At 56.6% G+C, this 26,227-nt stretch overlaps 1 protein-coding gene across 3 annotated transcripts in view; it reads left to right on the forward strand.

Moving 5' to 3' along the window:
• Atp9a (ATPase phospholipid transporting 9A (putative)) overlaps positions 1-22,253 on the forward strand; it is a 125,719-nt gene extending 103,466 nt beyond the window's left edge. For all 3 annotated transcript variants that reach the window (XM_047538716.1, XM_047538717.1, XM_047538718.1), the window contains exons 19-28: positions 897-995; positions 2,828-2,917; positions 3,036-3,180; positions 3,974-4,038; positions 6,166-6,321; positions 8,757-8,821; positions 9,880-9,988; positions 10,535-10,592; positions 12,802-13,005; positions 15,889-22,253. In XM_047538716.1, the coding sequence (XP_047394672.1) occupies positions 897-995; positions 2,828-2,917; positions 3,036-3,180; positions 3,974-4,038; positions 6,166-6,321; positions 8,757-8,821; positions 9,880-9,988; positions 10,535-10,592; positions 12,802-13,005; positions 15,889-16,025 (1,128 nt within the window). In that variant the 3' untranslated portion in view covers positions 16,026-22,253. The remainder of the gene's footprint in view (positions 1-896; positions 996-2,827; positions 2,918-3,035; positions 3,181-3,973; positions 4,039-6,165; positions 6,322-8,756; positions 8,822-9,879; positions 9,989-10,534; positions 10,593-12,801; positions 13,006-15,888) is intronic.
• Positions 22,254-26,227: the final 3,974 nt, after the last annotated feature.

Consider the following 26,227-nt stretch of genomic DNA (forward strand, 5'->3'; position numbering starts at 1 on the left):
ACACGCCCAGGGCAAACCAGGCGCGGCCCACCCTGCACCAGACTCACTCCAGGAGGGCTCCTCCTGGCCTGGGTCCCCATCGGCTTTCCACTCACTTTGCGACCTTGGCAGGGGACTTGACCTCTCAGTGCCTCTGTGTCCCACCTCACAGTTATTGTGGAGGTGAAGCGTGTTGAACAGGGACAGCACTGCCAGGTGCCAGGAGCCCGGCGGAGACGTTGGCCGTATCTTCTTCCTGTCTCTTCCCCACCCGCTGTCCAGACTTCCTTTGTCACATGACCCCAAGACCCCTCCCTGTGGGGGGATTAATGGGAGAACAAAGGGTTAATGAGGTGAGATGGCAGAGCAGGGAGCATGTCCCAGCTGGACTCGGAAGACCCAGGTTTGGGACCTGGTGAGGACAGGGGCTTGCGTGTGGCTTTGGGCAAGTCACCTGCCCTCTCTGGGCCCACGGCTGTGAAGCGCAGAACAATCTGATAAGAGATGGAAGCACCTGGCGGCACAGTGATCCTCAGCCCCGTAAGGCAGAATCAACCCCGGGACGGTCTGCCTGGAGCCTGTGGAAGGACCACAGGGTCACGATCAGTGTTTCCTGTAGGACACAGGAGTGACCCCTTGTTGTAGTCCGTAGCTCACTTACTGCTTTAACTTCCCGAAGGGGGTTCTGCACCCACAGACTGGGCCTCGTGGTGTCTCTGGAGGCGCGTGGCCTCTGGCTCTTTCTAAGCGTCCCTTCCGCTTTTGCTGCCAGCCTGGCTGCTCGAGGCCCCGGAGCGCTGGGGCGGGCGCCTCCTGAAGTGTGGAGGGAGGCCTGGCGTGGGACGCAGCGCGTCAGCTCCGTGCTCTCGGGAGCACCGGGCGCAGGCACCAGCGTCCCTTTCCTGCTGTGACTTCAGGTGTGGATGCTGACAGGGGACAAGCTGGAGACCGCCACGTGCACAGCCAAGAACGCACATCTGGTGACCAGAAACCAGGACATCCACGTCTTCCGGCTGGTAAGGCATCTCCGTGCTGGGGCTGCAGGGGGTGCTTGGGTCCCTGACCTCGTGACTCAGCTGGGCCCTTAACGAGGGGCGGAAGAGGTGCTGACCCCCTGGTTTGGGGAACGGAACTGTGGTTGGTTTGCGGGGTTACCAAGTGCCCGGGGTAGGTGGAGGAATCCCTCTGGTGGGTCTGCGGAGGCGCTCACTGCAGCCCGGGCTAACACTGCGGCCTGTCCTGGGGGTGGTGGCGCCATGGGCAGGAACCCCCAGGGAGACGGCTAGGCTCCTACACATGGAATTGTGTTTGGGCTTCTGGGAGTTCTGCTGACCCTCCCAGGGCCAAGTTCTTGGGAAAAAGAACCATCAGGCCACGGATCCCGGCCTGGGCCTTCCTGTTGGGAGGCGTTTGGTCACTGGGGAGAAGCGAAGGAAGCTTCACATCGGGTGGGCCCTTGAGACATCACCTGCCCTGTACGTGCCCAACTGAGCCGGTGTCAGGAGTGCCTGGCTGCAGCGGCTGAGTCGGGTTTGCCAGGGAGGAGGAGGGTCCCTGGGAAGGAGGAGGGTCCCTGGGAAGGAGGAGGGTCCTGGGAAGGAGGAGGGTCCTGGGAGGTGCAGCGGTCCTGCGTATCTAGGGCAGAGCCATGCAGCCAGCCAGCCAGAGGGGTGCTGGGCGTGTGGTCTCTGCCCTTGGTCTGCAGCACAGAGGAGCGTCAGGAGGTCAGCAAGGTCTGGAACTTAGTGTGTGTCCTCGTTATTTGTGGATTCAGCACTTGTGATTTCATCTACTCGCTAAAATTTGCGACCACAGAATCGGTATCTGCAGCCCTTTCACGGTCATGTGAAGTGACGTGTAGTGTGGCAAAAACGGCGCCTGACACGCACCTTCCAGCCACGGTCGAGCGGGCAGGGTCTCCCTCCCCTGCCCCTGTCCACACTGTAACTCAGTGGCCTCGGGTAGCCCAGCTAAGTGTCACGTTTCAGCACTTTTGTGCTTTTCGTTGGCGGCTTGCCAGTTGAGGTGGCCCTCAGCGTGGGGCCTGGTACTGGTGGTGACCCCGAGCAAGGGGTCAGGATGCATTTTAGGGCAAACATACGGGTTCCCTGAGCTGCCCTCGGACGGAGCTGCAGTGCTGTGCGGTGTTAGTGGATCAGGAGATCTCGAAACAGACGCGAAACAAGGGCGCGTGTTGACCAGAGTAGCATGGGCAGAGCCTCGGGGGACCTGGCCTGTCCCCCTAGAGGAGCCCCTGGGTGTTTGGTGTTGCCAGCAACCTTGCAGAACACCGCTACCAAGACCACGAGAACCGGCTGCTCTGGAACTCCGGGTTCACAGGCTGGCCGCCACTGTTTTGTCCTGGTAGGATGAGACACGCCCACTGGCTTACAGGTTGTGCTTGTTGCTCTTGAGGGTCAGGTTGGGTCTGCAGAGCCTGCAGCACTTAACGTTGGTCCCCCGCAGAGAAGCAGGCCACCCCTGCTGGATGCTGCTTCAAGGACCTGCCCTCCGGCACACTAGCTGTGTTATCTTAGGCAGGCCAAGGACCCCACCATGCTGTCCCCGAGTGTTACCATTGGGCAGCTCATAGAGTCACTGTGTCAGTCAATAAAAAGCACCCAGCACAGTGCCGGGCCCGTCCCGCGAGTGCAGACAGCTCTGGTCCCAGGGGAGCTGAAGGCCATGGCTGGCCTGCTCTCCTTGGCGTGGCAGTCGGGATTTCATTGGCTCAGTCTGGTGGCGGGGGAGGGGAGGGTCCTTGGCCATCATCTCCTCTCTAGTTCCAGAAGCTGCTCTTCTTCTGTCACCTCCAGAGAGTGAGGCTCCACGCTCTGTCCCCTTGCAGGTGACTAACCGCGGGGAGGCCCACCTTGAGCTGAACGCCTTCCGCAGGAAACACGACTGTGCCCTGGTCATCTCTGGAGACTCCCTGGAGGTGGGCATGGGGACCCTCGAGTCAGGTCCCCAGGAGCTGCGGGATGGAGCTGCAGGGCGAGCTGTGGGCTGGGGGGTGCCCTCGGCCCACCCAGCGCTCCCTGCATCCCCCGCCCCAGGTTTGTCTCAAGTACTACGAGTACGAGTTCATGGAGCTGGCCTGCCAGTGCCCAGCCGTGGTCTGCTGCCGCTGCGCCCCCACCCAGAAGGCCCAGATCGTGCGCCTGCTCCAGGAGCGCACTGGGAAGCTCACCTGTGCAGTAGGTAAGTCACCTGGGCAGAGGCAGGCTCACCTGGGCAGAGGGCAGGCTCACCTGGGGAGTGAGCAAGCTCACCTGGGCAGTGGGCAAGCTCACTGGGCAGAGGGCAAGCTCACCTGGGCAGAGGGCAAGCTCACCTGGGCAGTGGGTAAGCTCACCTGGGCAGAGGGCAAGCTCACCTGGGCAGAGGGCAAGCTCACCTGTGGTGGGCAAGCTCACCTGGCAGTCGGGCCGTCCTGCTGGCCCTGTCCTGCTCTGCGTTGGGTTTCTTTTCTGTAGGCCAGCAGGACTGATGCTGGTCCTTTTGCATTCCTGGGCCACTTCACTTTGCAGGGGATGAGTTTTCCTCTCTAGGGACTTTGACTCGCTTTGTTGTTGATGCTTCCCTTTGAGAAGAGCGTGTAGGTGAGCCCAGGAGTCTCCGCTCCTCTGCCCCAGCCAGGTCCCTGCCATCCAGCGTGCGGAGGACCCCACACTGCAGAGCCGGGTCTGGGTTCCCGTCCCCGCTGGTAGTTACTAGAGAGGGGCCCCAGGTGGCTTCCTCACCCTCCGGGCTGGGTCTGCTCAGCAGTACGGTGGGAATAGTGGTGGCTCTTGGTGGCTTTCGAGATAATGCTTAAAGGGACCAAAGGGGAAGGGGTCAGGTTTGAAATGGGGCCACGGTGCTGGCCACTGTCGGTGATGCGGCCCCAGCCCACGGGAGGTGCGGCTGGAAACGCTGCCCTTGGTGCGTGGCCCTGCGGGGTCTCTCCTGCCCCCCTTCACCTCCGCTCTTCCCTCTGCTCTGTGTCCTGCAGGGGACGGCGGCAACGACGTCAGCATGATTCAGGAGTCGGACTGTGGCGTGGGCGTGGAGGGGAAGGTGAGCCGCCCGCCCTGCTGCTCTCCCTGGGGTCTCCGCGCCCTCTTTTCCCTCAAGACACAGCTTCAGTGCCCGTGGAGAGTCTAGGTAAGAATCACAGACCCCAGGCGCCTCCGCGCGCCCGGACCAGGACCCTCAGCACGGTAGTGTAGAGGTGGGTGCCGACTTTTTGTTTGCCAGGACCAAGCAAAGGGCGTGGCTTTTGCACGTTCCTAGATTCCAAGGGTCTGGGGAGTACACTTCAGACCTCCGTGGCTGCTGCCTTAGTCCTTGGGCCATGCGCTGGTCTCCTGGGCAGCAGGGAGCATATGGTGGCCGATGGTTCACCCTCCCTGAGAGGCCTTGGCTGGAGTTTGAGTCGGTGTGTTAGAGAGTCACTTTTGTCTTCCCTCCTTGCCAGCCATGTGCCTGCCTCTTGTCATTTGCTGTGCACCCTCTCATTTGTGATCCATTAAGGGTTGCAGGGGAGAAAATGGGTCGCCAGGTTCTTTGGAACCATGTATAAAGTGAGATTGCAGACTCCCGAGCGGACCGGAAATCACGGGGCCTTTGTTCCTCTCCCCTGTAGCCCTTGGGTTCCAGCCGGGGGGCGATGGTTTGAGTTGCAAAGGCACATGATTCTGTGAGATATGGTATTTGAAATCTGTGTCAATTTCTGGAATGCAGGTTTGAAGAAGCATTTTGAATTTAAGAGAATTCTCAGTAAAACAAAAACATTTTCTCTTCTGTTAAAAATTATATTCTGATTCCTTTGGGGTTTTTTTTTAGCATCTAAAGTAGTAAGTTCTTATGATGAAAACTTAAAATAATTTAAAAATAAAGTGCATCCTTTAAACTGCATCAAACTGGCAACACTGGGTCTTCATCCAGCACATCCTTCTGTGTGTACAGTTGGGTGCGTGTGTGTCTGTTGTATATACTGTACACACATTTTACACATGTACCTATCTATCATTTTCATGAATAATTTTTTAAATTAAAAACACACCATGCACTGCGTTATGCGGCTTGCTTAAATCCGTTACATCTTGGATCTCTTTCTGCATCAGAGAATGTACAGCCATCTTGGCTTACCCACTTTTTATTTTGAAAAATGTCGTCCATTCAGGTAATTTAAAATAGAACAGTGAACACCCATCTGCCCTTGGCTCTGATTTACCAGTCCTTAACACTTGCCATGTTCTCTCTCTGAACCAGTTGAAAGTAAATTGCACGCATAATCACGCGTCGCCCTGTGTGCTTCAGCATGGATCTCAGAACAGGGGTGTGCTCCCGAGCCGGCCGAGGAGCATCCCCCCCCCCCCAGATGTGACACCAGTGTGATGATACTGTAGGGAATTCACGGTTGCATTTCCCCAGTCCTCAAAATGTAGCTTAAAAAAAAAAAAAACCCAGGAACCAATCAAGGATCATAATTTCCTTCCTTAGCGTGTTTTCATGTCTCTTTAATCTTCTCTAATGTAAAACACTTCTCTCCCTTGTTTCTTTTTTTTTTTTTTTCTTTTTTTTTTGGAGGGTTTTTTTTTGTGACACTTTCTGAAGCACTTGGGGACAGTTGTGGGATGGGCCACTGTATTTGTTGGTCAGGTTGATCTGTTCTCAGCCCTGAGCCCTCCAGAAGGACAGTGACTCCTCTCCCTCTGTGTCACCCCATTACTGGTGCCCCACATGTACCTTCTAAAATTAGGGGATTCCACGGGGTGGTTGCACCCCGGGTGATTTCCACAGCTGTGACCGTGCAGAGCCGTGTCCAGCAGCTGCATCTCAGTGTGGGCAGCACCAGCTGCCCCTCGTGCTCCGCCCTGAGGGAGCTGGGTGGCAGCGGCATGCACCGAGGGATTCTTTGCTGCAGATGCACAGCGCTGAGCTCCCAGGAGTTCCTGCCAGGCTCACTGGGCCTCCACGTTGTAACCATCCATGACTTAGTATGTTCTTTATTTAAATAAATTCCTCTTTTTAAATCGAATTTAGACTTGGGCCACCAACTGCTTATAGCTTGAAACCAAAGAACCTCCGTATTGAATTTCTTCAAAGATCTCCTTACTGTGTCTTATTTTTTCAATTAAAAAAATGCGTCTTCCTTGACCTCTTGTGCTTCTGACAGTGCCCAATTTCCTTGGCTTTTAGGAAGGAAAGCAGGCTTCGCTGGCTGCAGACTTCTCCATCACTCAGTTTAAGCATCTCGGCCGGTTGCTCATGGTGCACGGCCGCAACAGCTACAAACGATCAGCCGCCCTCAGCCAGTTCGTCATCCACAGGAGCCTCTGTATCAGTACCATGCAGGTGGGTGGGCAGCTGGCACCTCTGCACAGGTGCAGGTGAAGATGTGCTGACCGTGGAAAAAGCCTGGGAATCAGAGAAGGCTTCGGAGCTGTTCCTGGGCCAGTTTAAATCTCCCATGTGGTGTGTTCCAGCTGATGGCCTTCGGGCAGGTCACTCCACATCGCTCTGTGGCCCTGCTTGCTGTGTGGATGGACGTGAGCTTTAGCAGGGGAGCCCACCTTGGGGCTTGGCATGGAGCGGGTAGGTGTCATTGGTGGCAGCATGGCAGTAGGAGTGAGAGATGCAGAGTCCAGCAAGTCCTCAGATCCTGGCTTCTCGTGTGCAGAGGCAGGGACAACAGGAGGAGCCCCGGGGAATAGCCTGGTTTTCTCCAGCACTTCTTGGACCTGGTTGTCTGCCAAGTGCTGGGTCCCTAGGGTCCTCGCCACAGCCCCACCCACTTTGCAGCTGGGAGGCCGAGGCCCAGAGAGCCTGAGAAGCCCGCGTAGGGACCCACCAGTGTGCTCTGCCCAGGCAGGCAACAGGGCTGGCGCTCACTCTGGGCCCCCTGAGGCGGAGGCCATCCTCTGGCAGTTGGTGTCTTCCTGGGTAGAAGGGGTTCTTAATCATACATGAAAGGTGTCTGCCTGGCAGAGCGAGTCAGGCGGTGTGGCCGTGGTCCTCGGGGGTCCTCCCTCTGCCTGTCGGGGAGTTTTGTGTTTTAAGTCTGGGTTGCATTTGAGCGGAGTCTTGAGGTACTTTTCATCACATGACCCAGAGCTAGACAGCTGGGGTGGCTCGCCAGCCCACATCTGCACTCTTAATTCATGTTCGTCTCTCAGCTGAGCGGGGAGGGGCTGCGGTTTCGCTGGGGGATGGGTGAGCATGTTCCTGGGCAGTGTCACCAGAGCTGGCCTGGCCAGTGGACTCCTGCGGGGCCGGGGGTCGCCATCAGGGTCATTCAGAAGGAAAGTTCCAGGCTGCTCCTTGTGCCGCCGAGAGCCTTAACCCTGTCTGCTGTGGAGCAGCCCGGAGTCACCTGGGAGCCCCCCAGATGGACGCGGCCTAGCGCTCATGCCATCCCGGAGCGACTTCGCAGCCCTGCTGGAGGGAGGGGCGCCTCCGCGAGTCAGCAGCCTCTAGGCACGTGGCCATCTTTCCCGTGTCCGGGTCCCGCCTGGGTGACAAGGCATTGGACAGGTGGCTCTGCTGGTGCTGAGGTTCTGGGAATGGGACCGGGAAGTGCCTGGCTGCCCACGGCCGTGGCACTGGGTGGCACCCGTAGCTGAGCTCCGTGGCTGGTGGGCATGGTCTCTGTGGTGCTCCGCCCGCTGCAGGCGCTGCCCTGGTTAGACGCCCTCGGTTTACCGGGATGGCTCGAGGTCCCTCCGTGTTTGGTTATTACGAACCCTCCAGGCGACGCTGGTCCCTGGCTTTCCCCTGGTTTTATGTGAGTGGACATGAGCTTGGAGACCGCGGTCAGCCTGTAGGCGTGTGGGGACCCTGGAGGCAGGTGGTGAGTCCATGAGTCATCCGCCTTTCCCGCAGGAGCTGATGCCTCCCGAATCAGAGAGCAGGCATTGCAGCGAGGGTTTACGTGCATTTTTTTTTTTTTTTTTTTTTTTTTTGGCGGATGGGCAGGTACCTGGGTTTGAACTCAGGGCTCTCAACCACTGAGCCACCTCCCAGCCCTAGTTTGTATTTAATTTAGAGACAGGGTCTCACTGAGTTGCTTAGCACTTCACTTTTCCTGAGGCTGACTTTGAACTCGCAATCCTCCTGCCTCAGCCTCCTGAGCTTCTGGGATTACAGGCGTGTGCCTCTGTGACCAGCTGTATCTTTTTTGTTTTTGTCTAATTGCAAAAGTAGCCTGCCACGTGGTATTTTAAGTTTCCCTAAACACTAGAAAGTAATGTGAGAAGCAAGCCTCACGTAAAGGTGGCCATGTAGAGCACAGGGCCCACCCCCGACCTGTCCCCACGCTGGTCAGGCAGTCACTCTGAGCTGTCGGGTGTGGGCCCTGGAGGCAGGGCCAGCTTCCTTCCCGCAGGTTGTTCACCTGCTCGCTGGCCCTTTCTGTGGTCGGTGGGCAGCTTCAGAGCTCAGGCTCTCGGGGGGCTCTGGAGATGTACTGAGGCCGTGTGCAAAGCCTTCCTGGCTCGGCACCCGGAGCTTTGCATTCTCAGCCGGGCTGAGCACGGACGCGGGAGCTGGATGAACCCAGTGTGACTCCTGCCTTCGGCATGTAGGAGCTGTGTGGTTTGGGGCAAGGCACTTCCCCTCTCTGGGCCTTGCCTTCCTCACCTGTGGAATGGGGATGATGTTAGCAGAGTCACAGGAGCGCCCACCGTGGAGTAGCCAGCACTCGGGCAGGCAGGGAGGTGCCCGCGTGGGCGTGTGGATGGACGCGGGGACCTTGCCACGCGCACGGTGACGCCTCCTTCTCCTTGGCACAGGCGGTCTTCTCCTCCGTGTTCTACTTTGCCTCCGTCCCTCTCTACCAAGGATTCCTCATCATCGGGTAAGAGCCGGGGACGGCGCTCCGGGGCGCGGCCTCCTGAGTGACCCTCAAGCCTTGGGCAGACGGGGAGGCGGGGTCCGTCTGTGTCCACCCCTCCACGCTGGCCCGGGCAGTGACGGCTCACCTGACAGGCCGAGGTGGCTCCTGGAGAGAGCGAGGGGCTTAGGGCTCAGTGACGGCCTGTGCCTGGGAAGAGCGGGGGATCCAGGCAGCCCCTGAGCGCGTCCGAGCTCCCGGGAGGGCCCGAGCCGTGTCCCCGAGGGCTTGTGCATGGGCAGCGGGCTGCCTGCCACGGTGACGGGATGTCACTCGGACGTTTCCTCCCTTCCTGGCCTGGATGTCCCGTCATGATGTTCCTTTTGACTCTGAGAGAACACCCAGTCCTGGTGTTAGCCCGGGGCTGTCCCTGCAGTCACGCAGGGCCTGCCCTTGCCCCTCGAGAACTGGTGAATGCCGGTCCTGGGGGGTCGACTCGCTGTGCTTTGCGGTTAGCTCAGCCCGAGAGCTCACGCTGGATTCTGCCTGCTTCTGATCTGAAAGGTGGAATGTCCTTTGTTGGGTCCTGGCAGACCACAGGCAAGCCAGATGCAGTCAGGGGTCCCCTGGGCTGTGCTTCATGTGACCGCCTGTGATCCGCCCCAGCTTCCCTCACCGCCCTCTCCTCACTGGCTCATGACAGCCACACCCCTGCCTCAGGGCCTTTGCGCTGGCTGGCGTGGTACCAGGGAAGCTCTTCCTGCAGGTTCTGGCATGGCCGTTTTTGCGGGGTGTACTCAGATGTCCCACTGCCCAGCCGCGCTCTGCGGTGGCACCCCCAGCCTACACCTGTGCTTCGCAGGCCTGCCTGCCTCCCGTTGCCTTTTCCTCCTTAGGGCTGAGTGTACTTAGTTCATTTGCTGGGTGACTCAGAGACCAGCCCGAAAGCTCTGAGAGCAGGTGGTGGTGTCTGTTTTTCACCTCGAGCTCTTGGGGCTCAAAGCCGGGCCTGAAGCATCGTGGGGGCCGGTGCGCAGCTCTGGAGGGGTCAGTGGGCCTCACCCGCGGCCGCTCTCTCCCAGGTACTCCACCATCTACACCATGTTCCCCGTCTTTTCTCTGGTCCTGGACAAGGACGTCAAGTCCGAGGTCGCCATGCTGTACCCCGAGCTCTACAAGGACCTCCTCAAGGTGGGGCAGGCCTTTCCTCCTCCCTCCGTGTCCCCTCCGCCCACCTGTCCTCTGCTGGCCTCCATCTTCTCCCCACTTCTGGCCTGTTGCTCGCAGACCCCTGGTGGGGACTAGAACACGTTTGCACTGGTGTCCCTCCCGCTGTGGGGGCACGGGGCACGGCAGGGGGTCTGCTTTTTTCTTAAGATCAGTGAGAAATGCCCCGTAAGGAACATGAAGCAGGGAATCGAGGTGACTTTGGCTTTTAAAAAGCCCCAAAGGTCCACTTTCAGCTGCAGCTTGTGACCTCCGCACGCTTCCTAAGCAGGCGGCTGGAGTGAGCGCTTGCGCAGCGTGCGGGACCCCCTCCGCTAGCCTTGGGGCGCTTTCTCAAAGGCTTATTCCATCTGCTGTCGGCTCCCTTCCCGGGAAGCAGTTGCTCATGAGTTCAGGTGTGCCCGCCTCTTCCCCATGGAAGCAGGCCAGCGCCTTGTGTGGTTAGTGGCAGGGTGACAGGAAGGCCCCTGGGGCCCTGAGCGGCCTGCTCTAACCTCTGTCTCTCCTTAGGGACGGCCGCTGTCCTACAAGACCTTCTTAATATGGGTTCTGATTAGCATCTACCAAGGTAAGGATGGGCCGAGCCGCCCGGCCGCCCCATGCTCTGATGTCCACCCCGAGGTCCCCTTCCTAGGGGTCCCTTTCCCTCCTGAAGAGAGAAGCCGGGCCCTGAGATGGAGGAGGGCGGGAGGCAGCGAGGCTTGGGGTTCTGCTGGGTGGGTGGCGACTCCAGCTTGAGTCGGGCAGTCAGACCCGCGAGCAGCCCCTGGTCACTTTGGTGGTGAAGTCAGTCCACCTGTACATCCCAGATGCAGAGTGCTCCACATTCCCGCACTTTCTGAGCCCAGATGTGACCCGCACGTGAGAAGTCCCATGCCTGACCTCACGCGACAGGTCATGTCCAGACCCAGGCGCACTAAAAACGCTGCAGGGACCACCTCCGAAAAGCGCGTGAGGTGCTTCCAAAACCTGATTTCATCTTGAGACGAGGGTGCCCGTCCCAGCGCACCTTGTCATGCGGAAGCAGATGTTTAAAAAATGTGGAAAGTCCAAAATCCAGAACACTCTGCTTCCAGTGTTTGGTTGGATAAGGGAAATTCCACCTAGACTAATGGAAACCTGCGGAGTTGTGGGATCCATGTAACTAAAGGTGTTTGTCTTCCGGAATATTCTGATACCTTTTCTGAAAGTGAGGTCAAGGCATAGTTCGTGGAAAACATGCAGTTACTTCAGTGCACCAGAGAGCGTCTCGGAGGCTAAGGGCGTCAGGAGGTCACCTGTAGGCCTGCAGGGAGAACATATCATAACCTTTCTTTGTGTTTATTTTTTCCTCATTCCTTTTATAATTTCAGCTTTCATGTGTGTTTTATAATGCACATAATATGTTTGTATAGTGCTTCCAGTCTCTGTATCTGGACAGGTGCACATAGAATTTATGAACAAGCACGTATATTTGGGGTTTCATTCTGAATGTTTCTTAACCCATGGGCAGTGTGATCAAAAAGTTTAGAGACCTCTGAGTTGTTGGCAGAGGATTCAGTCATCAAAACTTTTTAAAACATGTTCTAAAGAAGCAGATCAAGCCAGGTACAGAGGTATAGACCTGTATTTCCAGCCCCTTGAGAGGGAGGAGGATCTCAAGTTCAAGGCCAGGCTTGGCAAGTTTAGTGAAACCCTATCTTATTTATAAAGAAAAAAAATTATAAAAAGGACTGGGGGCTGGCTCAGTGCACTTACCTAGCATGTGTGTGGCCCTGGGTTCAGTCTCCAGCCTTGGGAACACGTAGGAAGGAGGACTACATCAAAGGCGGGGAGTACCTGAAGCGGGTTAGGAAACGCAGGCTCTGCATGGAAGTTGTCCGTCCCCAGAGGCCCTCCCTTCTGCCCTGTTAATGAAGGCAGTCACCTGAGAGTTGGGTGCCCAGCGTCACTGGCTGTCTCCCCTGAGTGCCACCCTTGGTGTCTCTGACCAGGCCCCGATCGGCCTGGCCCTTGGGGGCTGTGGAAGCCACCACGGCTCACGCTGTGCTTCCTGCCTTTCCTCGTGGGGCCGTGGGGTTCTCCCTGCTTCTCCCCTGGGGTCTCGATCGCTGGTGCCGTGTATGTGGTGAAAACACTTCACCTCCAGCACCGTGACCACTGTCCCGGCCAGTGGAGAGCACATTCCTGCCAGTGCATCTCCAGAACTTTCCAGGCTACAAATCTGAAACCCACTGAACAGCAGCCCCCGCATCCCCGGCCCTGTGCCTGGCACCCAGGTCCTGCCCTGTCTCCACAGCCTCGACCACTTCAGATACCTCCAGCAAGTGGGTGTGCGCAGAGCCGTCTTCTGTGGCCACCGCCAGATCATTGACTGTATTTCACGTGTGTGCGCGGTGGGCGTGAGTGTACGTGTGCATGCACGAGTGTGCGCGTATGCATTGGTGCTGGGGACAGAACCCAGGGCCTCGCTCCTGCCAGGCAAGAGCTGACTCTGGGCCCCACCCCGCCCTCCTTTTAAATGACGTGTTCACACTTCTGTTTGTCCCTCAACTCCAGACAGTGACTGGCTGGCTCTTTCCCTCCCTCTGCCTCCTTTTTCTTCCTGTGCAGTTAGATCACGTATTTGATAAGGTCAGAAAGGAACCTAGACAACTAGGTGTGCAGCCTCTGTGAAGCTCCCCGGGCAGCCTGCGGTAGCGGGCGGTGGCTTCCAGCGTGACAGAGCAGCTCTGGGGCAGCCGGCGCACGGCCCTGGCGGGGCAGGGGGGCCTCAGGGACGCTCCTTGGGTTTGCAGGGAGCACCATCATGTACGGGGCGCTGCTGCTCTTCGAGTCGGAGTTCGTGCACATCGTGGCCATTTCCTTCACGTCGCTGATCCTCACCGAGCTGCTCATGGTGGCACTGACCATCCAGACCTGGCACTGGCTCATGACGGTGGCCGAGCTGCTCAGCCTGGCCTGCTACATCGCCTCGCTGGTGTTCCTACACGAGTTCATCGGTGAGCCCCCGCCCAGGGCCGCAGCCTGGCTCCGGGGCCGCAGCCCTCCTCCCGCTGCCCGTGTCTTCCTGGTGCCCGCTTCTGACCCCGTGGCAGCTGTGCATCAGTGGTGCCCTTGAGCAGGGGTGCTCTCGGGGTAGAACACGTGTTTGTACTTCCGCCTTGTTCATTTTTGTGGTGCTGGGGTGAAATCCAGGGTCTGGTGCACGCTGGGCAAATGCTCTTTCACCGAGCTGCTCCCGGCCAAGAATGTGAGTTTCCAAAACCACACAGAGCCGGGCACCGTGCGCACGCCTGTAATCCCAGGGGATTGGGAGGCTGAGGCAGAAGGATCACAAGTTCAAAGCCAGCCTCAGCAACTTGGTGAGACTCCCCTAAAGTGATTCAGTAAAACCTTGTCTCTAAATAAGATACAAAAAAGGGCTGGGGTTGCAGCTCAGTGGTCAAGGTCACTGGGTTCAATCCCTGGTACAAAAAAACAAAACAAAACAAAACAAAAAAACAGAATCACACACAGAACTGGCCAGCTTAGCAGCTTAGAAGGGGAATCCTTTTAATTCTGCAAGTAGGGTGAACCCCCTTATCCATGGGTCCCACATCTGCAAACTCAACCAACCACAGAGCCCCAACATTTGGGGAAAAAAAAAAGGTTGGATCTTTACTGAACCTGTCCAGACTCCTCTGGCCATCGTTCCCTGAGCGATACAGTGTAACAACTACCACGCAGCCTCCACCTTGTGTTAGGCATCACAGGAAGTTTAAGGCCACAGGAGCCTGTGTGCAGTTCTGGGCAGAGACTGGGCCGTTTCACACAAGGCACTTAGGATCCGTGGGTCTCGCGTCTCCCAGGGGCGTTGGAGCCCATCCCCGTGAACACCCAGGGCTGACGGTGCGCTGGGCGTCTCCAGTGAGCTGCGCTGGGTGGGCTCTGGGTGGCCATCGAGGTCCCACCCTCGAGCAGGTGGTGACGCAGGGCGACAGGGATGGCCTCTCCACCTTCAGGCCTGGGCTGACTTTCCAGACCTCTTTTTGACCACAAAACCCCTTTGTTCCCATGAAACCGTGACCCAAGGTCCAGTCTGTAACAGCGGCAGAGCTGGCCTGCGGCACGGCGCAGACCCGGGAGGCCCCTCCTCTGCCTAAGTAGCCTCGCTGGACCTCAGGATACAGTTGGCTGCTCTGTACAGCCAACCTGAGAAGTGACAGCCGCCACCAGCAGTGGCCACTGGTCCTTGGGGTGGACACGCAGGAGCACCTGTCCGGTGCCAGCATGACAGGCAGACACGGTGGGCGGGCGTGTAGGAGGGCAGCTCTTCGTGTCCCAGGACGCGTGGCAGACTGAGCACAGGGATGGCAGACGTGAGCTGCAGGCAGACAAACCGGGCACGGGGTGGGGGGCCTCGCAAACTGAGCCCAAATGAAAAGTGTCACAGAGACTTAAGATGGGAAAGTCCCCCTGCGGCAGCGGAGAGTCCTGGCCAGGTTGGTGCCCTTCAGCCCTGTCCCCGGGCATCCCTGCAGGGCCACCAGGATGCCCCCTCCGTGCATGCTGGGGCAGTCTGCTGACCCCTGGGTGTGCCCTGGGGTCCCTCGAGCCCTTTCACTCGGCTTGGCTACCTCTTGAGCGCATCTTGAGGGTCCAGGCAGGAGGCAGCTGGCCCTCCTTGTTTTGCTCCTCGATAGTTCAGTTTCTGTCCGTACTTAAAACACCTCCAGGGTGAGTTTCTCCTTTATCAGTCAGCTGCTTCCTGCTGGGCCTCCCTCCGTTCCACTGCAGGACTCCCTGGGAGGCATGGGCAGCAGTGTAGCTGGACCCCCCTCAGCCCCAGAGATCCTGGATGGGGCCCCACCACCAGGGTGGCGGGTATGAGCAGGTCTCCCTGTGTCTACGGGGCAGGTGTGTGTACGGCAAGATGGATCGACAGCAGACCTCTGACAGTAAAGTTCCAGGGGGGCGTAGATTAGGGGAAAGTCTGCAAAGGCTCCTTAGTGGACTCTAGTAAGAAAAGTCTGAGAAACTCCGTTGAGCCTGGAACAGGCCTGTCCATCAGGGCCCTTCTGTCGGCTTCCAAGCTCCTCACGAAGGTAACAGGAGCGAAGGCCTTGAAGTTTCACGCTTGGCCTGGTTTTCCAGGAAAGCCTCCGCAAGTACCTACTCTGCGAGCAGGACGTGGCCTGACGTGGCACAGAGGTGGGGTCCCCACCACGGGAAGCCCAGGTTGGCTGGATGACCAGCCCCAAGGCTGGGTGAGCCTGTGCAGGATCCTAGACCCTAGACCCTGCATCCAGTAGGTGCTTAATCAGTGCCCACTGAGGAGGAGGCGTGGCTCTGGCGACTGTCGCATGAGACCACAAGCTGCCTCCTCTCTAAAGAAAACCTGAGACCCAGGGATTAGTGTCCTGCAGCCACAGAGGACGCGCCCTGTCAGAGTGCCCGAGGGCAGGGCTGGTTGGATGGGTTCTGCCCACCCAGCACCTTGCTGCAGGTCCACCTCATGGCTCTCCGTGAACCACCTGGGGGCAGAACTCTGCCTCTGACGTCCCTCTGCTCCCCAGTGACCGGATTCAGACTACCCGTCAGATTCCAAAATCAAAAACTCTAAGAATGTTTTCCCCCCCGTATTTTTCTTCTATTAGCATTTGAAAAAAATAGCATCTCACTGAGCACCAGGAAGCCGCGGGGAGGCCAGGGAGGAGAGAGTGGGACAGCGGAGCCGAAGGGCGGCGTGCTGCCCACCCAGGGCCCACCGCTCTGAGCCAGTGGGGGACGGGACTTGGTGACAGGAGCCTGCTTTCCCTCTGACGGGGCTGCAGCTGTCTGTTGCCGCGCCCGCCTTCTGGAACATTCCCTTGTGCTCACCGCTGTCTTCCTGTTGCTTGCAGACGTGTACTTCATTGCCACCTTGTCGTTCCTCTGGAAAGTCTCTGTCATCACTCTGGTCAGCTGTCTCCCCCTCTACGTCCTCAAGTACCTGCGAAGACGGTTCTCTCCTCCCAGCTACTCGAAGCTCACGTCGTAGGCCGAGGGCTCGGTGGAGGGGCCCCCCGGCCTCTGGGCTTGCCTGGTGGACAGAGTTGGGGTTCCATTTGTATCACCCGCCACCTGTGGATTTTGCAGTCATTGCTAACCTGTGCAGTTCTGGTGTGGCCAGGCTCTGTGCTCGACCGCGTCCCGACACTGAAGAAGCAGGAGGGAGGGTCCGAGGTCCCCCGTGTGCCTGTCGGAACCTGTGGCCCTGCCGGAGTGAGTGTGGACACACAGCAGCCTGGTGGCTCTGCAGAGAGGCTTCTGCGGGCCGCCGTGCAAGCTCCTTATGACTTGAATTTCGTTGTCATGTGATAAAGCTTCTGTCTCATCGAAGGTTGTAGAAGGCTTTTTTTTTTTTTTTTAAACAGTCCTATCATGTGTACTTTTAAGTCTTTCTCATCTTAAAAAGCAGTTTCAGGAAAATCTCAAGCTCTTAGTGTGGGTTTGCAAGAAAAAGACAGTGACATTTGGTGAAAGTTATTTAAACACTGATTGCATTTGGAAAGGCTTCCTGTCCTCCGAGGGCCATCCTGCCTTGGAGCATCACGGAAAGTCACGGAGGGGAGAAGGGAGAGGGACCCGAAATCCAGTAGTCATCCTGGATCTGACTCAATGGCCGGGCCTCCAGTTAATTTCACCTGCCACCTCGTAAAAGAGTTCCAGAGGTGTGATCCTGCTTCGTTAGGAGCCGGTGACAATTACCAAGCCAGTGGCCATCTGAGGACACCCCCTGACATTTTGAGCAGAGTTGTTTTAGCAGGAAACGTGCCACTGAACAGCCCCTAAGTGTGTCGACAGTGTGATAAGGCTCGGCTAATTCTTTAGACAGCGCGGCAGATGTGACTCAGATCCTCCGAGTCCGGAGCGGAAAGGTCAGGGCACGGGGCGCTTCTCTGCGGCAACCTGTTTCCTGTTAGGAGGAATTATTGAGGCCGAACTGACTGAGCGAGGCATCTCGCCGTGGCAGCCGTCAGAGGCGGGAGCCCGGTGGGCAGAGGCCCAGGCTTGGGGATCTGGAATCAGTTCCCTGCCTGCAGATTTCCAGGGGAACGTGCTGAAAGGCAGCCAGTAGTCAAGGCTGCTTCCCCGACGGACCGCACGCGGGTGTGTTTCTTATAAAGCAGCGGCTGCTGCCTCTGAGGAACGGGAGTTTGCGAGCGTTCCACGTGGCAGGGAGAGCAGGGCGTCTTGGGCTTGGGAGTCGCTGAGTACAGAGCCACGTGTGCGCACCCAGGGCATTAAGTCAGGGGGTCCTCGGGCCGAGTGCGGTCTCCATCTTGGATTTGCGATGACTTCTTTATGAGCACAAATGCTGCAGAGCTTTAGTGCCACACCGCCTGTGCTTCAGAGGTGTAGGTCACAGCATGCCTGCTGAGGCCTGCCACCTACCCAAGGGAACCTGCCTCTGAGAGTCGAGGACAGGAGGACCTGAGCTTTAGCGTGCTCTTGACAAGCCCTGGTGTTTTGTGTTGCCCTTTTAAAACTCCTGAGAGAGGCCGTGAGTTGCAGGTTATTGGCACCACTTCTGCTTGTTCTGAGTCTGTAGTTTTGCAGTATTTCCCTCTCCAGGTGGCCGCTTCTCCCAGGGATAAGGTCTTTCAGAAAAGATGTCGCACGTTGTGTGAGCGGTTGCTCAGGAGTAGGAGCTTCGTCCAGAAACAGAGGTTTGAGCAGGTTCACTTGCTCTCAGTGCTTATGTGTGGTTGCAGAGTCGGGGGGAGGAGCTGGGCGAGGGTCACACACCTGTAATCCCAGTGACTCTGGAGGCTGAGGCAGAGGGATCGCAAGTTTGAGGTCATCCTGGGCAACTTAGACCCTGTCTCACAAAAGTACAAAGGGCTGGGGGCGTAGCTCTGTGGTGGAGTGCTTGCTCGGCATGTGCGAGGCCATGGGTCCATCTGTGGAGGAGGAGAGGGTCACGTGGTGGTTTTGAGCCTGTTTTCTCACAAGTCAGCCTGTAGAACGGGGAATCGTCACTCTGGTGGGTTCGAGGCCTGAGCCAGCGTTGCTCACAGAGGCAGGCGGCGGCTCCTGAAGGTCGGTCATGTGGAACCCTTGCTAGAGGGTTGTAGCTGTTTCCTGCAGACAGAGGGAACAAAGCTGGTCTCTTTGGGCTTTTCCTTCATTCCTGATTTCTAGTGAGTGAATGCCTGATGTCCCTGGAAGGAAGGAGGCTTCGGAGTGGCTCGGAGGCCATGCTGGAAGGCGAGGGTGCCGGGCAGGGGCCTCTAGGAACCTCCTCCTTCTGTTGTCTCTGCCACGCTTAGGTAGGGGCAGTTTGGGGCAAGAAGGTCCGAAACCCCTGTAGAAGCTGCCATGTTGTGGGACCATCCCTCAGGAGGGCAGCCTATTGATGCCACCCACCAGGGTCCCTGCGCATCTGGGGATGTGCACAGTGGGCATCCCAGGAGACACAAGGGCAGGGTGTCCTGCCAGTGGAGAGCACACAGCCCGACTGCGGGAGTCACACAGAGTCCCAGCAGAGCCTGGAGTTTCCTCAGTGGTGGGGAAGCAGAAGAAACAAGAAGCAAGGAATCCTTGAACTGTTTTGCAAGAAAACCTCCTGAATCTGTCAGCCTTGAACACAGGATGCCGTTGACCTTTCTCGTGGTTCATCGACCTGGCAGGAATCTCTCTACAGCACCACTGACACCCTTGTCTGGGACTTGAGTCTCCAGCAACCCATTTAACTTGGGGTCTGAGGGCCTTAGGGCACACCGCCACCATCTGAACACTCCCCTAAAGCGGAAGTCAGCTCCCTGCGCCTCGGAAGGCAGGAGTCCCTGCCCGCTGAGAGTGGCCGCTGTCATTTTGTTATCTTTGGACCTTTTGGTGACGGTCAACAGTGGCGTGGGCAGGACTGGTTTGGTTTCTCTTTTCCCGCCCTCCCTTCCTCTGCGGCTGACAGTTTTGATCCTGACGTTGACAGCATGTTGCGCACGTGGATTGCCATGGCGCTAGGAGAGGGGATGCCAGCGTGGGCTGCTTGGAGGACATGCGGGGAGCATCTGAAGGTCGGAGGAACACCAGCCTCCGGCCTCCCCCGCAGCATGATCACCCGCCAGGCTCGCTCCCCGTGTGTGGAACCCATTTGGTGGCAGTAATCTTAAGTACCATGGTCTCTTTACCAGTAGATCTCCTCGGTTTATTCTCTGCTGAAAATCTAGGTTGTACCGACAGTACTTCCTAATGTATCTGAATTTTGTGCCCACTGGAAATTGACATGTTGATGCCTTCTTTCCCTGCAGACTTTTTTGTTTTTATACTCGGTCTTATTTTTACCGGGGTGGGCGGGGCATGCATACATACCTTCAGGGCCGCATTTTAAACTTTGGCCAAAACTTCATATATGAGCTCTGCACACTCTTCGGCTCCATTCTGTTGAAAGCAAACACCTGTCAGCCGTTATTCTCTTGAACCTATCTGTGTGTTGGAAATCGTGTGTGTGTGTGTGTGTGTGTGTGTCTATGATGTCATCTCAAGTTTTTTGAAGACCGTTTGGTTTTTATTGCATTGAAACTCCATCACTCCCAGCTCTGTTCTCGTTTTAAAAACATACAAGGAGCTTTGTAAATACAACCCATGTGGTTTCTCCTTCCTTTTAATGTAAAGCTTTTTGTTGTTTATGTATACTTGAAATATTTTCATTAATTATGTTCATTTCTCCTTGGAAAATGATGGACTGTGTATCGGAATGAACCCGAGTGGCCGCGCATGGGCCTCGCTGTCCCGCCTGGAGCTCAGAGCGTCCTCTCCGCTGCAGCAGCTCCTCCGTCCTGTCCCGCCTGGTCTGAGCTGAATAGCGCCGGCCAGTGTCGGGGAATGTCGTGTTTGGGCTAAGGTGGGGTGTGGCACTTGCCAGTGGGATCGTGGTCCTCGGATCTCTCTATTGTCACGGGGTTAATGCAGCCGTGTCCAGGTTGCGGTCCCCTCCCTGGGTCTCTGCCCGCAGCCCTCACCAGGACGGCGTCTGGCCTGGAGGGCAAGCCCTGGTGCCGCGTGCTGTGTTTAGCAGGAGTGTCCAGCTGATTCACATTCCCGACTGATGGCACCGTGCGATCCTCCGTGTTTCCGAGAGATTCCACTTCATTGTTGGCCAGTGTGGCCCGTTGCTGTTGCCCAATAAAGCTTGTGTACTTTCTGCCTTTGGGGATCATTGTACTTTGTATGGAATCATGTATTCTGGTGATGGAATAAGAACTTTTTGTACAAGCTCCTATTGGGCGCTATCTCGTGGTACACTAACAGGACAAGAACTTCTTCCCGGTTAAATTTCAATTTCAGAAAAAAAAAAGAACCCAGATCACCCAGATCAATGTCTGTTATTACCCTAGTCCTTTCCAGACATGTCAGAAATTCAAAGTGGTTGATTCCAAATGGGAAAAGTGAAAAACATAAAGTCGTATGGTAATCTCTCTCACACACACACACACACACACACACACACACACACACGGCTCGATGACTGCAAAGTCTTTTTTATTTTTTAAATCAAGGGATGGAGGATTTAGGAATGTGATCACTCACTTTTTAGGCAAAGGAGGTTCAGAAGCTGGTGTGTAAGGAGGAGGAGGACCGTGATTTGTTAACTTGACCCAGCGACCTCAGCCAGGAGTGATTTTTGTCACTCACATGAAAGCCAAAGTCACTGGAGTTTGTTGGGAGGGGGTAGGGTGTGACTGGCAACAGGTGGGTGGGGGTCCCGGGTACTGGCGGATGCCTTCCAAAGCACAGGGCACCTCTATGTCAGACTTACCCACCCACAGTGTCCACAGTGCTGAGGTCGAGGACCCTCATTTCCTGGCGTATCAATTTGACCATCTGTCTTCATTTGTAAGGGGGCCCAGTGGTGTAAACACCGCTGGGGAAGCAAATTCCGCATCCCGGTGGCCAAGTGCTGTCATGGGGTAGGCAGCTCTTGTCTCATGGGCTCCTTCCAAAGGGCCATTCTGCGTTGATGGATTAGAACGCGAATCGCAAGTTGCCCATTTCCGCCCGCAGTGGCTGCGCTCCCCGAGGTGGACACGTGCGCGGTCATCGCGATCGGCGGCCCGGCCTTGGCCCACAGTGAAATTCCATCCCCGGGGCTGCGCTGCGCGTCGAGGCCGCCAGGGGGCCCCCGAGGCTCAGGAGAGCTCGGGTCCCCGCTGCAGCCGGCCGCCGCTGCCGGTGGTTTCGGAATTGATTTCATGGCCATCGGCCCCGTTAAAAACAGACATTTCTTTGCATGTTGTTGACCAGAATATTTTGCTGGACTTGGTCTAAAAAAAAAAAAAAATGTGTTGGGCGGGTGAGCGATGAATATGTATTGGCTCCTGGATATTTGCATTTTGAATAATTGGCAGCTGGGCTCCTGGCTCAGGGGAACAAGGGTTGGAGACCAAATGTTCCAGCACCCGGCGAAGGAGAGCTGTGTTTGTTATGAAACTCCTCGGGATGACACGGAGCCCTGCGGTGTTTGCGAGGCGGCCTGGACATGATGGATTTGCTCACCTCAAAATAGGCCTGCGGGCTGCGGACGCTCCAGAGGTCGGGGGACAGTCCGGATTCCCTCGGGCGCGCTCACTTCCCACCCGACACGGGTTACATAACCTGCCTCGCAGTCGCCGGCCGGAGGGAGGTGAAGTCAATCATGAAACTGGAAATAGCCCCGCCAGACTCGGGGAACACCATGCATGAGGTCTCTCTCTGATCCCCCCTCTTTATTTTTTCACCCAAACATTGCATAATGTTACAAAAGTCAACTCTTTCCGTGGGATTTGATTTCATCCTCCTTGTGGCTGTGGTCGGAGGGGTAACCGGAGCCCTGGGGGCTGGCGGATTTTTGAAGGATCACGCAGTCCCGGCTCAGTTTTCATCCAGAGCCGGAGCCGAGAAAGACCGTCTGATACTGGGCTTCTCCGCCTGCCGCAGCGGCCGTGGGCGAGCCATCTGCGCCCAGCGCCTTCCCCGGGCTGCCTGCTTCAGGATGCCAGGACAAAGCCTCCCTCCGCTTTCTGCTGAGGCTCTGACTCCGATATGGTTTCCCCCTATATTTTGGGGTAACTGAGTCACACATGAAGTCACTGGCCCCATGACCTATGCTTGGTGACAAGCCAGGTCTCTTTTTTCTTAGAATTCAGCCTTCAGGTTCTGTTTGCTTCTCCTAGGAACTTGCTGTTCTAAGCCTCTGTGGTTCATTTTCAAGAGATTTAAGAGAAATAAACTTTTTCTTTTATTAGGTCAGATAAACCCTTGAATATTTTTCCTTTGAGAAAGATCGTGGAGGCCAGGGAGGGGCACGTGGGATAGACTGACGTTTTTACCCATTTGTTCACAAAATATTTACTGAGTGCCTGCTCAGCATTAGGCACTGGGCCGGGGGCCTGGCAGAGGATGAGACAGACAGTCCCCTCCCTCAGAGTGATTATGTCTTTGTATACATGTAACAGGGACAGTAAGCAACCAGACAGACTTGACATCAGGAGATGAGCCCTTCAGGGCAGGTAGACAGGGTGAGAACTGGGTAAGAATAAGGGTGGAGAATGTGAGGAGAGCAGAGGAGCAGAGGCCTGCAGGATGAGGAGCACCGACCCTTGGGACACCATGAACCGTGGTATGTGCAAAGGCCCTGGGGCAGGTAGGGCTAGGCACATACATGGCTTGAGCTCTAAGACCAAGAGGGAGTGGAGAGGGTGAGGTAGGGACAGAGAGGGCCTGCAGACCTTGGCGTTGGGTTAGGGAGTCCTGCGGCAGAACTGAACAAGCGTTATTCAAGCAGCCCTCCACCCGCAGGAACACATCCTGACTGTCCTCGTTCAGACTCCAGTGAAATCCCCTTCGCTGGAAGCTGCCTGCCATGCCCAGTATTTCTGCATGATTTTATTGGCATGGACCATGCTGACTATTAAAGGGAGAAGAAGCCAATCCTTGGATGAAATTTCCTCTTGCTTTACCAGCAAATAATACCAGCCTGTAGCCTGGAGTGCCATGGGCAGAGAGCATTCTAGAGCATTCTAGAGCCCTGGGAAACAAGCCACAGAAACCAGCTACCTCGGATGGGCAGGTAGGTCTGGAGATAAGAATAGGCAAGAAAAACGATCTGGGTCCCCTTGTCCAGAGCCGCGCTGCCTCCGAATGTGCCCCCTTGGGCCGCGTTCCGAGTCTCTGCCGGTGCCGTCAGAGGCGGCAGAGTCCAGGCCTCGCTCAGATCCCTCCCGGAGAAAGAGGGGTAACGAGAACAGGCTGTGGAGAAGAATGCAGTTAGTGTCTTAAAGATGGGCAAATATTCATTCTCATTTGTCCTTTTATGCGAAACAGATTTTTAAAAAGGCAATTGGAGGAGCTAATGGCATCCAGAGCCCTGCTGATGTGAGGGGCCGGGGGCGGGGGCGCACCAGGCCCGGGCAGCTAATCAGGCCCAGGAAAGAGGTGAGCTGATTACTCTGGAAACTGCACGGGCGTCTTCAAAGACGCGGCCAGTAATTAAAGTTTAAGATGCTGCTCTCTATGCACATAACTTAGCATAATTTTATTAGGCAGCTCATCACCACCAGAATTAGGGGAAATCAGGCCAGAGAACATTCGAGAGCCGGGCTGCCCTCTGTGGACGTGGAGGCTTCTGCTCTGCGTGGCTGCCTGAGGCTGGAAGAGGGCACCCAGCCCCAGAGCTGCCCCCCTTCCTGGTCCTGGTGGGGCGGGAGGGCTGGAGTTGGGTGGGCAGCCGGGTGGCGTGTCAGGGGCCCAGCTGGGACGGGGACAGCCCTGGCCTGAATGCCAACCCCCGCTCCCTGGCTGGGGATACGGGGCCAATTCCTTAGCGCCGCTGAGGTTCAGTTCAGAGGATCAGCAGCGAGGCGGCGACGCGGGCCCGGGCAGAGAGAGGCAGGGCCGCAGTTCTCACCGTCCCAGGCCTGAGTCCAGGGAGCTGTGGGTGGACAGAGCCATCATCTCCTCCAAGCTCCAGAGTCCTTCAAAATGGGCTTCTGCACCTGCTTGCCCTAAACGCTGCCTGAGGTCTTAGAAGATTCCAGGGTTTGAGCGAGCGTGTGGGGGTGGGTGGTAATGGGTGACTTTGGTCTCCCTGGGGTCCTGGGTCCTGGGTCCTGGGTCCTGGCACTCTGATCTTCACTCCCACAGGGTGTGGCCCTGCCTCCGAGGTGCGGGTCTGGCTGGGGGAGAGGGCGCCTGCCCAAGAACCAAGTCCTGGAGGGAGAAGGAAGGAAGCGGTAGAATTGGCGAGTTGTTTAAAGCATTTGCTTTTACATTTAAAAAAGAAATTGTTCGTAGAACAAAAGGCAGAATTTGCTTGAGTTCAACAAAATAAACCCCAAAGTTTGAGAGGAGAGATGGGGAGGGGCCGGCCGGTGCTCACGTGGCCAGGAGGGGCCGTCACTCCCGGCTCCTGCTCCCGCAGATCCTGAGGGACAGGTGGGCTTCCAGTAGAGCCTTAGCCAGCCCGGGGCCCGGCTCAAGGAGAGGGTTCAGTAAACCTGGGGACATTTGAACATTTTTTTAAAAATTCTGGTGAATACACATACCCAAACGCACCGTGGTAGCTACTTCAGTGTGCAGTTGAGTGGCATCGAGTCATGAGTCGGGAGTAGGTTCTGGAAGGCTCGGCAACCTGACCGCGGTGGGTCCTGCCTTTCTGCAGCCTCTCCCATTGGGGAGTGCTTTCCACCACAGCTCAGAGGCCCCTGGGGCAGGTGTGATGACCCCAAGGGAAGCTGAGGTGAGTCGGGCCCAGACGGCAGCTAAGAATGTTCTGAAGTTGAATTTTGACAGAGGGAAAGAAATCCACCTGCAGCGAGAGAGAGCACTCCCGAACAATGTCATTTAAGTCAGACGAAAGGAGCCTCCATTGCTGGATGAGAGAAGGCAGGAGTTAGGAAGTCCCAGGAAGCCAGGCTCGCTCGGTGGTCACTGGCAACCAAGGCTTCCTGGGCTCTCTGCTTTCCCATCCAAAGCAGCCGGCCTCATCCTCATGGTCCAGGATGGCTGCTGGAGGTCCAGCCTTCACCTCTGAAGACCCGGCAGCAAGAAGGGGCAAAGGGAGGGGGCCCTCTCCTTTGAGAGCGGTTTCCCATAATTCCCACACATCACTCCTGCTGACATCTTGGGAAAAGGACCACAGTGCCACCCTTGGCTTGCAAAGAGTCTGGGGAAAGTGGCCTGATGAAAGCCGAGGTTCTGTTTCTGAGGCGGAAAGGGAGAATGTTCAGGTGAGTAGACGGTGGTCTCTCTACTAGAGACCAGGAGAGGTGGGTCCCCAGGAGCCCTTTGCCTTAAGCTATTTCAATTTTACCATGCACCCCAAATTAACTAGAGGTCAGAGGTGTGTGTGCTGGCGACAGGGGAGAATCTCCATCCTGGGAGAGAACGGAGCCGCCTGCGGATCTGCCTGCGGATCTGGTCGAAGACACATTGTTTCTTTATTTCCCTTTCTTTCCATTGAATCTTTTAGTTTTGTCTTTCCATTTTTTTTTTTAAAGTGGAAGTACAGCCCACAGCAAAGCGGATCAGGGTAGCTAATGCAGGGTGCCCGGTGGCCATCTCTGCTTGGGTGTGTACCCTGGAGGCCACCACCAGGGTCACAGGGACGTGTCTGCAAGATGCTGGCCATAGACCCGCAGTGAGCCAGGCCTCACACTCTGTGGGATGGTGAAGTGGAAAAGACCCAGCGGGTGGTGGGGATGTGGGGGAATCAGAGCCCCCTACACTGCCGGCGGGAAGGTGGGGTGCAGGTACCGTAGAGAACAGTGTGGCGACTCTTGAACGTTTGGGAGCGAGTGGAACTCACAAAACACACACAGCCACCCTGGAGGCTCGGTCGGCAGGGATTTTGAAAACAGCCCTGTTGAGCTGTAAGTTACACACCATCAAGTTTCTCAGTTCAACAGTTACCCAGCAATTCCACTCCTGGATAGACCAGGAAAGAAGAAAACACACCCACATCAAAAGTTGTACAACACACACAAGAGCAGCAAGATCCCCAAGTGCTAAATATTCACAAGAGCTAATGTGGACACAGCCCAGATCTCCATCAACTAGTGGAAGGATCAATGGAAACCAGCTGCTGTACCGTGGAATATTATTCAGGCATAAAAAAGGAAAGAAGGGTGGGACATGCTGCCACACCATGAGCCTCAGAAATATTCTGCTCAGTGGAAGCAGCCAGACACAAAGGCCACACCCTGTGTCATCCCATTTGTG

This window comes from Sciurus carolinensis, chromosome 2 (genome assembly GCF_902686445.1).
Source record: "Sciurus carolinensis chromosome 2, mSciCar1.2, whole genome shotgun sequence".
NCBI classification, from domain to species: domain Eukaryota; kingdom Metazoa; phylum Chordata; class Mammalia; order Rodentia; family Sciuridae; genus Sciurus; species Sciurus carolinensis.